At 55.2% G+C, this 13089-nt stretch overlaps 1 protein-coding gene across 4 annotated transcripts; it reads right to left on the bottom strand.

The window, feature by feature from the left end:
* Positions 1–2337: 2337 nt before the first annotated feature.
* Positions 2338–11283, bottom strand: PRMT1 (protein arginine methyltransferase 1). 4 transcript variants are annotated; one of them, XM_006868208.1, is made up of 12 exons: positions 11119–11199; positions 8871–8938; positions 8554–8669; positions 8253–8354; positions 7527–7682; positions 7326–7389; positions 6260–6402; positions 5120–5207; positions 4901–5016; positions 4249–4399; positions 3638–3759; positions 2338–2611 (listed from the first exon to the last, which is right to left on the bottom strand). In XM_006868208.1, exons 3-12 carry the CDS (start codon positions 8569–8571, stop codon positions 2528–2530), a joined length of 1044 nt encoding a protein of 347 aa, XP_006868270.1. In that variant the 5' UTR covers positions 8572–8669; positions 8871–8938; positions 11119–11199; the 3' UTR covers positions 2338–2527. The 4 variants fall into 4 exon arrangements, with proteins under 4 accessions (XP_006868270.1, XP_006868268.1, XP_006868269.1 ...); XM_006868206.1 differs by lacking the exon at positions 8554–8669 and having other exon boundaries at positions 8885–8938; positions 11119–11283; XM_006868207.1 differs by lacking the exons at positions 8554–8669; positions 8871–8938 and having other exon boundaries at positions 11119–11283.
* Positions 11284–13089: the final 1806 nt, after the last annotated feature.

Raw genomic sequence — 13089 nt, 5'->3', positions numbered from 1 at the left:
GGCCCAAGCCGAGGGGTTACCCCTTACTCTGATTTAGAGCTCCGGCCCCAAACTTCCTGTTAATATGAACAATCCCAGTCCAGTGCCCACTACTTGGCCCACGGAGCTCCTGTCTTATTCCCAGTCTGGGGCGCAGGAACCTTGATTTTTGTCTCGCTGGCGTTTAGCCGGGAACTCAAGCCCGATTTTATCGCCTTGTAATTCCCACCCCCTTCGAGTGCCTGCGTTCTATCCCCGCCCCCTTCAAAGTCCGGTAGCCAATCCCCTCCCTCCGTTTGACTCCCAGCCCGCAGTCTCCTTTCTAAAGGCCTAATTCTCCATTTGCTCTCCTCCGGAATCCGATTCTTGGGCGCCCTCTTCTGTTATTTCTTCGAGGAAGGAAGCTCAATTTGACTATTAACTGTCCTCTTCTGGTCACTTGAGGTGTTGAGACAGAATCATAGGCCTTCCCGAGGACTGTCTTGGGATCAGCTCAGCCCACCGCAATCCGGGACCGAAGGTACAGGCGAAAGGTTAGCGCGGAAGCGCTCCAACAGGTTAGTCACATTGACTTTCGTGTGGGGGAGAGTGGGCAAGAACAAAGTATTTTTGGGACCCAGCTTATAATGGAAGGCCAAAATAACCAAGACAGACTGAAACATGGGAACTTTCGTTTTATTGGATGCTGGATGTTAGTCTTGTCAGTCACGGGTGGAGCTACCGTGTGCACCATGGTTTTGGTCTGGTCACAGCCTCAGGAAGGGATGAGTGTGGTCTCAGGATGAGATGGAGGGTGAAGATAAAAGAAACTCAGGGTAGTAGATGGGCAGACCGAGCCTAGGGAGACATCCTGATTCCACCCAGCGTGCAGATCTCAAGCTGCAGGTAGCATCCACATGTACCAGGTGGTCTTGGCTCAAGGCTAGTGTCTAGTGAAAGCCAAATATGCTATCCGCAAACTGTATGTATCATCAGCCTGTGGTCAGGGGAGCACTGGTGCATGTTGCTGGGAGGCCTGGTTAGCACAGAATCCTCGAGAAATAGACATGCTCAGAATGTTCTTACAGATAAGGCTGGGCACAATAATGCCCTACAGTTAGCCCCATGGGGCCCCAAGGCAGAGGCAGTGAGGAGCTGGACATCATGGGTGGACATTAGGGGAGGGGCTGTCGGGCTCCTGGGAAACCCTCCAGGTTTGGGCTCCCTTCTCAGGCAGAAAACCTGAGGCCAAAACCAAAGAGGGCAAAGCCTGCCTTGCACACTGCCAGGGCAGATCAGTCTCTGTGGTGCTGTGCCTAAAGTAGTCTCAGGTGACACCAAACCTTTAAGGAGGCAAGTGGCAGGAGAGGCCTTCAGAACCCCCCAGATGGGGGTACACCTGTTAAACTCCCCAACAGTAGGCTGGGGTGAGGGAGCTCTGGGCTCTGTACCCCATCTCCACCACAGGGTGCAAAGTACAGGCCCTAAGCCTCAGGGGTCAGAAGGTTCCAGAAGATGCACAAGGCAAAGTGGGACAGACGTGGGCAGGATCATCCCCAGTGGACAGAACCTGCCCATAAGGAGTGCCAGGAACCGATGTGGGCCTGGGGCTGGGGCTCTCGTCCAGGACAAAGTTAAGGTATGGGCTGTTGTAGAGGCTGGCGCGGGTGGATCTGGTGAGGGTCTCTTAGTAGAGACCCTTGGGAGGGCCTTGATATCCATCTCAGTAAAATAGGGAGGCCTCGAGGCCCTGTGCTCCCAAGCCGGGACTCCCCAGATGGACACCAGCACCCCACCCTCCAGGTCCCAGTCAGGCTTGGACAAACCCAATGAATAATTCTCTACCTTCAACACACACAGCCCCTTCCGTCCCCATGAGCCAGTTTTCCCCAGCTGTAGGGCAGAACACTAAGCAGTCTTGGTAGAGTTGGGCAGCTAACTACAAGCTCAGAAGTTCCAATCAACCCACTGCTCCTGTAAAGATTTAGTCTCAGAAACTCTATACAGGGTTCACTGAGTGGGAACCGACTCCACAGCACACAACGGCCACCCAACACAGGACACTAGTCATTGCTAGTCAACAGCCAGCGTGGCCCAGACTCAGGTGGAAAACAGCCCAAGAGGAACCGCTTTCTGGAAATCTCTTGGGAACTGCCTCCCCACCACCCCCAAAAGCCCTGTGGTATGGCTGGAGGCCAATCCTGGGCCAGTGAGAGCAGGAGCCCTAGAGAAGGAAGGGACCAAAGACTCTAGGAGACTGATGTGACAGGAAGAGTCTCCAAGAAGACCAGAGAGAGAGGAGGAGACCCACTCAGGTCCGGCAGGCCATTTAGCACCTGTGCCAGGGTCCCCATCCCCTCAGGCCCCAGGAAGCCAAGTCCCAGCTGAGGATTTATTGGCGTAAATGCAACCATATAAAAACATAAGTTATGAAAAACACAGTCACGATGTGTCCCCCCCACCCCGGCCCAGGCCCCTAAAGCCCCCTTCAGAGGGAGGGAGAAGGGAGGGCCCTGAAATCGCCTAAGACCACCGCAGCCCTGGGCTCCAAGGAGCAGTGGGCCAGCCCTCAGCGCATCCGGTAGTCGGTGGAGCAGGAGAGCTCACACAGCTGGCCCTTGAAGTCCAGGTCGATGGTGAAGTCCAGGTCACGCTGTGGGGAGAGGTGGGGAGAGGTGGGGAGGGTGGGACAGGCTCAGCCCCAGGATGTCTACTCCCTTACCCTGGGGTCAGCCCTGGAGCCCAGATTGGCCACCCCAGGAGGGACTCAGTGCTTTTAGGTTTTCATCGTCGTCAGGCATCTATCTACACACCCACCGATACCCTGGGACCCTGCTTTGAGTGACCCCTGCTCCAGCATCAGCCCAGAACCCCAATTCTGTAGGATACTCCATAGGCATGACCCGTCCACTGTGCTCTGAGGCCTCGCTCTTCTGCCTCACCTGTCACGTCATGAGGTTCCCTCCTAGCTTGTCCCAATAGCAAAACACGCTTCATCTTTTCTAAAACAAGTCCTTTCTCTATGCCACTTCCTGTTTCACAACTGCCTCAGCCCTCCTTCCTTCTATATGAGAACCCCAGGGCTCCTTCCCAGCCTTCCTGGAAACAGGTGTCACCCTCGACCTCCACCCAAAAGCTGTAGACCAAGCCTCTAATGCCTTCCCGCTGACTTTACACCTCCCTGGCCTCTTCCCTTCCACTCAAAACTGCCTGACTTTGTCATAAGTCCTAGAATCACTGTGGACAGGCTACCACATCCCTCCTCGGGCCAATGCCCTCATTCCCTGCCCTAAGCCGCCATCCAGTCTCAGTTCTCCTGTCCAAGTCAGCAGTTTCCCTAGTCCCAGGGCTGTGGTCCTCCCCCCAGTCGCTCCCCACTGAAGACTGCACAGCAGAGCAGCTCCCCTGGTGGCCCCTGGACCCGACATCCCTGGGTCTCAGCCATGAAGACTGCAGGAAAGAAGAAAAACAGCACTCTGCCCGCCTTACTTTCTAAGAAGTTGTACCAGCTCCACCTACTAGCAGCTCACCCTGCCCCCGCCACACCTGCCCACCAGCCCAGCCCTGGCTATGCTGTATGCTGGGGGGCTGAAAGGCAGGGTCCTGTAGGTATAGACAAGTCCTAGGGGGACGAGAGTGCCCTGAGGCCCCCCCACTCCTCCCAGGCGAGCAGCCTCACGTTGTTCTTGGCGTTGGGCCGCATGCCAATGGTACCAAAGATTTCCTCGCCTGTCTTCACAGTCAGGTAATCCTCCATGTAGAAGACTGTCTGCTTCCAGTGCGTGTAGGGGGACTCGGGGCCTGCAGACAAGAGGACCACTGTGTCTCCCTGCACCTTGGGCCACACCAGATCCCCAAATTACAGCCAGGTGAAAACCAAGAACCAAAACCAAACCAGATGTTCTGGAGTTAATTCCAACTCATGGAATCATGGGAGTCCAAGCAAGACTGTGCCACGCAAGGTGTTCTACGGCTAGTTTTTTTCAGAACTAGACCACCAGCCTTCTTCTAAGGCGCCTCTGGGTAAAATGTGAACTGCCCACCTTTTGACTGAGCACTTCACTGTTTACATCACCCAGGGTCTGGGAGCCTAGACATTAAGCTCCAAGCGAGCCTTGAAGGCAGGGCCTGTTAGCTATATTTAGTGGTTGAAGAAACTGAGGTACAGTGGCTCCAAATCACACAGCAGAGTCAGGAGATGGGTCAGTGTCCCCATGGTCCATCGAGGGGCATAAGCCCATTGCTGTGCCACACACACCCCACACCCTGGCCAGGGACCGCCCGCCTCACTGGTGGAGAAGCCGGTCCTCTTGTGGCAGCGGGTGAACTCGATGTTGAAGTAAGCCACCAGAGCATGCACGTAGTCATTCCGCTTCACTTGCAGGCAGAACGGGGAGGTGAAGGTCAGGTCTTCCACCTTGACAGTGTAGATGTCCACCTCCTGCAGGGCAGGTCCGTCAGCCCCCTGCCCAGTCACCCCCGCCCTGCTGGTCTTCCTGAGCTGGCTTCAGGAATTGGCTACTTGTTCCTTTCCACCCCCTGGCTGAAATCCAAAGCTAGGGAAGGGGGATGCTATGCATCAACACCTACATTCAACCCCCAACGCAGGCCCTTCTGCTCCTTCCATCTGCCTGGAACCCCCTTCTCCATTTCACCACCAGGCTCCCTGCTTTGGCTCCCCTCCCCCTTTCGGAGGCGCCAGCTAAAGTGACCACTGTGTGTTAACCCTGCCCACCCTGATTTGGATCCACCTGTAGGCACCAGACCTCGAGGGTGCAGCTGTCACTGCTCTCTCCAGTGACCTAAGTGCCCTCTGACGCTGTCACACTATCTAGAAGTTGTCACCTCAGGAGAACCCACTGGCGCTCATCACACATCCAAGAGCCAGCTGGCGGCCATGGGTTTCTGCAACAGAGGACACCCAGCCGGACATGTGGCTCACCTTTATGAGGCAGGCATTGGTGACCAGCTGCTTAGGGTCCACTACATCCACGAGGGGCTCCTTGATGGCCACATCCTTGATGCAAGACATGTCAAAACCATATACATTCTCCCACCCTGTGGAAGGGGTGGGGTGGGGTGCGGTGAGCCGGTGCTACCCAGACACATGGGTCCCTGTCCCTCTCTCCTCTTTCCCCTGCAGGTCCCCCAGGACACTCACAGTGGATCTTGTAGTCCTTATACTGCCGGTCCTCAATGGCCGTCACATACAGTGTGGCTCGATCAGGGAAGATGAGGCCATCAGGTGCCTGTGGAGGGAAAAGGCGGGGGGCATGTGTGTGTGGATGAGCCTTGGCAAGTCTCCCTCCTGGCCACTCATGGAATATGCACCTATCCAGCCTCCAGGGCCCCTTGGGCTCCTGGCAGAGGTGGCCTCCTCAGACCTGGGGAATTCCCCACCGGAATACCGCTTAGGGGCTCAGAGCAGAAATACCCATTCCCCCTCCTCCCAAACACAGCAGCTGCTCCTGCCTGCTCCAGGGGCTCAGCTGGAAGCACCCCCCCACACACACACACCAATCCCTTCCCATCCTTTATCCTGCTATGTTCCCACCACACCTGCTCTAGACACCTGGGACCATGGCCCCCACCCTGCACTTCCTTCTATCCCTCTGTCCTCCTGACTGGACACTCTCCTTGTTACTGTCGTTGCTCTAACCCCCTCAGCTGCTGGCTTCCCCCATCTCTGCTGTCAATTCTTGTATAAAGACCCTGAGAAAACCCCAAGGAACCCAGGTGGTGCAATATTAAAGCAATCCACAGCTAACAAAGCTCACTGATTTCACCCAGCTACAGTACTGTAGGAGAAAGATGAGGCACTCTGCTATCTGTATAAAGCCTGTGGGGCAGTTCAACTGGGTCCCATAGAGCCACATAAGTCAGAATCAACTCAACAAGTTTAGTTGATATGGTTTATCTAAAGGTTTCCCTTCACAAATTGCTCTATTAAAGCATCTCGCTGTTTGATCAAAGGGTTGGTGGTTCAAAACCACCCAGGGACAGCTTGGCATCTGCACACACACTAATAACCAACCAACATGCCCTAAGGAACTGGCCACTTCTACACTAAATTCCAGCCCAGGAGCTTCTAAGGACTGCAATGCTTAAGCCCTCTAATTGCTTGCTGACTGATTGGTGGTTTGAACCCACCAGGGAGAAAGATGAGACAATCTGCTTCCGTAAAGAGAACCACCTGGGAAACCCAATGGGCCACTTCTGCTCTCACTACGGGCTGGAATGGAGCCAAAGGCAATAGGTTGTGGTTTTGTGTGAACCTGTCCGCCCCAGCCCCGGCCCTCACCAGCCACTTGTCGCGGGCATAGAGCACAGTGTTGAGCATCGACTCATAGAAGAGACAGTAGCCCATCCACTCGCTGATGATGATGTCCACCTTCTCCACTGGCAGCTCCACCTCCTCCACCTTCCCCTTGATGATGGTGACCACTGCAGGGAGGTGGGGGAAAGGGGGCAGTCAGCCTTGAAGAGACATGCTGGGGACTCCACACAGATTCCCGCTTGGATTCTAAGTACCTTTCTGGTAACACTGGCAGTGTATGAGGCAGTACCATGTGCAAGAGGACAGACTCACCAGCAAATTAAATGCCACAATCAAGGGACGGATTGAAAAAGCAGGGGATAACTAGAAAATCCAGCAACCTGAGAGTTGACTCTGAACTCCTGGTGATTCCATGCAGGCCAATGTAAACTATACTCCACAGGGTTTAAATGACTGGTGTTGAGGGTAAGCAGGTCACCAGACCTGTCTTCCATGGTGCCTTTGCGTGGACTTGAACCACCACACCTTATTACTTGCTATGTGGGCCACCCAGGGACTCCACATGCACACAATGATGTCACAAAAAAACGAAGTGCCTCTCAATCCCGTGAAATGGATCTAACTACACGATAACCTGGTGAAAATAGGGCAAAAAAAAACCCCAAAGTGTTCCATGAGTCACAATGACACAAGTGAACATCAAAACACTGCCATATGTTCTGGCCTAGCAGCATTTTCACGAAGGAATGTCCGTTGAGAGCGAAGTGTAGCTGAGAGACACACAGAAGACTGTGGCCATCCAGTGGTTAACCATTGGACTCTACTCCTTAGCCCAGAAATTTAAGTCTGTTTCTTGCTCTAACTTTATAAAACTGAGGGGCTATGTTCCCAACATCCAGACCCAGATTTTAAGAACACTTGTGCTGCTAATTGTCCTGACACCACCACGTTCTGAGAAGGTTAACAGGGAGGAATAGCAAACATTGTGACCCTGTCAGTGGACCCCACCTCCGCCCCCTTACAGAGGGCCCTGGGGAAGTTAGGAATTACCCACTCCAGCCCCACCAATACCCCTAGGTCCTGGGCTCACCATGGTCTAATTTGTTGGCTTTGACAATCTTCACCGCATAATCAGAGATACTGGAACACTCGATCTAGGGGCCCAGGAAGAAGGGAGGGTGAGGCCCCCCCAGACCTACCACTGGCCCCCAGCCCCCCTCCATGCAATCCCTGAGCCCCAAGGGGCCCCTTTCTAAATTCCCAGGCCTGCCCAACCACCCTGGAGACTCACCCCGATGACCTTGCGGGCCCCGGCTTTGGCAGCAAACATGCAGAGGATACCTGTGCCAGAGCCCACATCCAGCACCACCTTGTCCTTGAAGAGGTGCCGGTTGTGGAACATGGAGTTGCGGTATGTGAGGGTCCGCACCTCATCCTTCAGCATCTCCTGGGGGAAGGGCACAGAATTTCTATGAGGGGGCTTCCAGCAGACCAATGATAAAAGGAGCCCGAGCTCAGCCCCTTCACTCTGGCTTAGCCCCCTGGGTCTTAATTTTTGCACCCCCGTTTCCTTCCCTATTTGCAAAATCAGATTGAACTGTATTCTATCATTGTAAACCTAGGGCCCAGTCATCCTCGTCTTTTTTACAAAAGTCCTCAGAACTTGTGCCCAGCTGCCTTCTGTTTCCCCAATTGGCAAAAAATGGTTGAGAAGCTAGCTTCCCACACAGAGCACAGGCAGGCCTAACACCAGCCGCTAGAGAGCAGCAGAGAGCAGCAGGCCGGTTCAAGGACTAAAGTCTCTGGTGAGCATGCGCACACTCCCCATAGGAGCCTCCAGAGACTGGCAGAGCACAAGGCCAATCTTGGTCTCCAAGACAACAGCTGAGCTAGAGGAGATCCTGGGGTTTAGGAAGCCTCCTGTTGTGCCAAATGCGCATGTGCGGAACATGTCCCACCCCACTCCTCCCCAACTGGGACCAGTCCTGAGGCCTCTGTCTGAATGTTCCAATCTCACCTCGTGGATGCCGAAGTGAGCATAAGAGTCGAAGTAGTAATCTTTGGACGTCATGTCCTCAGCATTGGGCTTCTCGCTGCTCTCAGCCTGGCCACAGGAGACCTGGTGGGATGCGGATGAGTAAGGGTCAAATCTGGGGCTCCCCGCAGGCTCAGCTCCAGATCCCTACTTCTGCCTGGAGAACGTTAACTCCCCAAAAGGCATCTCTACTGCCCCCTCTGCCATTTCGCCTCCCCCGAACTCCAGACCCTAACACCCCATTTTCCTCTTCCAGGTACCATCCAGGGGAGCCCCCCAGTACCTCAGCCACGCCTACCATCTCTCCAGTTTCTCTGCCCCCGATTCTAGCTCAGCCCACAGCTGGGGAGGGGAGGGAACAGCAAAAGGGGGGGGAGGCACAGGGCTGATGGGGAGGGGCTGAAAATGGGAGTTAAGGAAGTAGCCACAGTATTGGAGGCCAGAGGGGGCTACACACCTGGAGGAAGCAGTACTAAGTATTTTGGGGGGCACGGGGTGAACTGGTTTGTAGCAAAAGGGATCGCGGTTAGACCGCTGGAAAAGGCCTGGTGGGTGACAAGCTAGACTGAAGTGGGGGTGAGGGTGGGGGTGGGGTTTCACAAAAGGATATTTACTTCTTCAAGAGGCGGCTGGAGGCTCATCCCATTAGCCAAGGTGGCTACAAAATTCTAGGAGAGAGTACAGGGAGAAAGAATTAGCTACTGGGGCCAGGCCAGTGGGGGATGGGGGTGGGGGCCGGGCTTTGTTTTGGGAGGGAGGTCCCTGCAATTTTCCTCTTCCTTGGTGGGAAGTGGTGACAGTGTGAAGCAGCATGGCTATTTCAGAAAGGGGTCAGAGAAGTGGTGGGGGAAGGGGAAGATAGGGTGAGAGGTTCTCCTGTCTCAGCTGTGGCTGGAGAGATGGTGGCCCGCCCCCATGCTGCCCCCCTCTGGGCAGGCACCTGGACACACATACCAACCCCCCCCACACACCAGAAAGGCACACAGGCACTGCTGGCTGGTTTAGCCCCCTATAATCTCCCCAGATTAGGTGACACTTCCTGACACACATCTCCATCCTAGGGTGCCAGGAATAGCTTGGAGGGAGGAGGGAGCTGGCTGGCAGGCTGTGCCCCCTGGGCAATGGTCTTGCCACACCAGTCTTATCTGAGAGGATTCCAGAAAGGGGGTGTGGCCCACAGGCCCCTACCAGAGCTGGCACCCCAGCCTCTAGTTCCTGCCTCTCCCCTAGACTGGAGCACAAACCACCACCACTGGTCCCCTCCCTATGTCCAGGAAGTCAGCGTCTGGGAAAGGGGGAGCCCCAATCAGACTCTGGGACCCTTATAAAAGTTATACGGGCTGAGATGTGGCTCTCATTCAGATCAGACATCCATCCCGGGCCCCTAAGACGGGGAAGGGGGGGTAAGGACAGCCGCGGAGAAAGCATTTCCTTGCCTAGGTCCAGACACAAGCCAAGGGCGCATTGGAGTGACCCCCAAATGGCATGCAACTTGAGAATTGACCCTGCACTCTAGAGAGGCTACAAGGTAAAGAGTTGGGGTCCAAACACCCCATCGGATAGCATCCAGCATTCCTTCCAAATGTGAACCACTAGCCACCCTCCAGGTGCTCAAACCGTGAACCGCTGGCATCCCCACAATTCTTCCGGGCTGGAGGACACCCGTTGGGGCAAGCTAGTGAGGGGATTGCCCACCCCAGATCCTACTGCCCACTAACACCGCTGTGGTCTCCACCACTAGACCACCTCATCCCCACCCCTAACCTCTCTTAGGAAATGGAACACAGGCCTAGAACCCCTCCCTATATAGCTGTCTGAGACCCAACTAACTGGAAACCATTCCTCGGCACCCAGACTCAGGACCCCCCTTAAAAGAGCTTCAGAAAGGTGGGTCATCTTTGGGACGGGGCTGCAGAGAAAGGGGCCCAGAAAATGGCAAATCTCGACGTTTATAATCCTGTCTGATTTCCTCCCATCGTGTCCCCCAGCGTCTCCCTGTGCCTGGGAGAGCTCCAAGGAGGAGGGTGGCTTCGGGACACGCCCCATGAAAAAGCCTTCCCTCCCACACACCCAGAGATGGCCACAAGGGGGTGCCCGGTGCCTTCTCCGCAAGGGTGGCCTCCAGCTAGATGCTCCCCTACCCAGAGGGAGGTCACAGGGGCAAAGCCCCATCCCCCAGCTCCTAAGGCGCCAGAAGGGGAGAAACGTTCGGGGGCAGGAAACTACGGGGCTCGAGGGGAACCGACTCTTCCTCTTCCTCCAATCCCAACCCAAGAGGGCACAAAACCTGGACCGATGCCTCAGTAAGTACCCCAAGACCTAAGGAGAAGGGGTGTATAGAGTCGGGATGTATAGTACCTCTCAAGAGGTCCTCTACATAGCGACTGGCCCCGGACGGGTATCAGCCCCCAAGGTCTTTCCCGGTCCCGGGAGACAGAGATAGGGGACCCTCGACGGCGGGTCGTCGGAGTCTGCCTACCGCCCCCCCCGGCGCCCCTCCCCCTGCTGGAGGCGGGGCCTTTGTCCCGCACGTGGAGCCCGCTGGGCATCCGGACACGGCACACCCCCTCCCCACCACCGGGCCGCGGCCACGTGGGGGCCAGGCCGGAAGCGCCCCCAGCCCGCCTGCACGTGGGAAGGAGGTGAGACCTGGCTGCCGCAAGGCCCCAAAAGCTAAGCAACCCCCACTTCCAACGATAGTCCCAAATTCGGAACATGCGTCGCCCCCTCCCGTGCGGTTGGGTGCTTTTAGCTTCAATTCGCCGACTCGAGCCCCTTCCCCACCACGGAGGCATAAAACACACACACCAAACCGCTTCCCGACCCCAGCAGCGCTCCAGGCTCTCACCTCCATGATGCAGTTCGCGGCCTCGGCTGCCGCCATCTTCACCCGCTGCTACTCCTCCTTTGGCCGCCGAGACCCCCCCTTTCTGCCCTCTCCCCCGGGACCGCCTTATACCGGAGGGTCCACGGCCCGCCCACCTCAATTCCGCCAGGAGATTTCATTGGCGATGGAGGCGGCCCGTCTGGAAATACCGTTTGACAATTGGGTAAGTTAGATATCCATCAAAGCTTAGAGGCCCGCCCAGTCTAGCGCGCACGGCCCCGCCCCTCAAGTCGCACGGGATGGGGAAGACGGCCCGTCTATCGCAAAACTCGCGAGTGATGATTGGACAAAATCGACCAGGAGTTCCCGCCTATTCCCCTCCAGCACCGCCTCAAAGCTTCCCGGCGGGCCCCGCGCTAAGCGGACATCTTGTACACAGCTGTCCATCAGCAGAACGGCCCGCCTCTGATCGCTTCCAGTGATTTACCCAGAGGGTGACGTCATGAGGTCTTTAGCCAGCCGTCGTCAATCTCAAGAAGAATGAGGCGATTGGCCTCCGAGGGGAGAAAGGCAGGACTTTGGACCCTAGCGATTGGTCAAAGGAACTATCACTCAACCTCCGTTCAGTGGTTTGTCCCTGCCCAAGGGCGGGTGGAGGGGCGTCCAGAAGGAACAACGGAGCTTGTTCCCATTTACTTGAGGAAAAAACTGTAGCAAAGAGAGGGGTAGAGAGAAAGCAGATTTTTCTGGGGTCTCGAACCAAGTCACACGTTAAAGAATTTAACCCTTAGCGCTCTACTTAACGGTTGTAAGTATTTAAAACCCAACAAACCCTGTGAAACCTTTGGGTCTTTACCCAAACTGGAATACCCTTTCATCTGGCCGACAACTATACATTCTTCAGAGCTCAACGTAGACACCGCCTCCTCAGGAAGCTTTCCTCTGCCTGCAGAAAAACTAGTCCTTGAAATAAAGATGAATTAGTCTCTCCAGGCGCCTGTTCCACTACTCTCCTCAATTCAAACTCTCTCTAATTTCTCTGGGCCTCTGCCCATGCTGTGGTCCCTGGCGAAGTCCTAGCTATTTAAGAATTCCAACATCATTTCACACTTACTAACACCCCCCATGACACCCTGGAGTTGAGGATCTCCTTTCACAGCCTCTCTTCTTCCCGGATCCCCAAATTGGGACAGGCCCACCTTCCACCCAGTCAGCTCATCCTTCTCACAGGCTATCAGTCCCCGGGCATGCCCCTCCTGCCCGACTCTCCGCAGGGGGCTAGTCCCCCTTTCCTTTTCCAGTCTGAACTCCTGTTGCAGTAACCGCAGTCCCCAGAGCTGACGTCACCCCACCTCTGCTCACAGACTTCCCACGGCTCCCTAGCGACCCCGAGGACAAGATCTCAGTCCTGAAAGCCTGGTGTTAGCTGCACGTGCTCAACCTCAACCTCCCCTCCTATCACTGCTGTCACACTAAACCCCTCCTATTGCCCTGATTTCCCACTTTCATATGTCTTTGCCATCCAATACACCTTTCCCCTGCTCTCTGCGGGGGAGGCTAACCTTTATCTTTCAAGACAAGTTTTTTGTCACTTTGTATCGCTTGCTTTTGTTGTTAAGTCTCACAGAATCAGTTGCGACTCATAGGAACCCTGTAGAGAGTTTCTGAGGAGCGGCTGGTGAGTTTGAACCATCAACCTTGTGGTTTAAACTGACCTTGCAGTCCAGCACATTAACCCACAGTGCCACATCGATGGTCCAGTAGCCACGGATCAAGTTTACCCTATGGAGTCCTAGTGGCATTGTAGAGTAAGCACTAGACTGCTAACTACAAGGTCAGCAGGTCTAACCTACCAGCTGCTCCACTGGAGAAAGATGAGACTGTCTGTGCCCCATAAAGATTTGCAGTCTCAGAAACCCTATATAGGGTTGCTATGAGGAGGAATCAAGGAGCTCTGGTAGTGTAGTGGTTTACGAATCAGGCTGTGAACCT

This window comes from Chrysochloris asiatica, unplaced genomic scaffold, assembly GCF_000296735.1.
Source record: "Chrysochloris asiatica unplaced genomic scaffold, ChrAsi1.0 scaffold00116, whole genome shotgun sequence".
Lineage (NCBI taxonomy): Eukaryota > Metazoa > Chordata > Mammalia > Afrosoricida > Chrysochloridae > Chrysochloris > Chrysochloris asiatica.
Note: the sequence above shows the minus strand (reverse complement) of the source record. Positions and strands in the feature narration are given on the sequence as shown.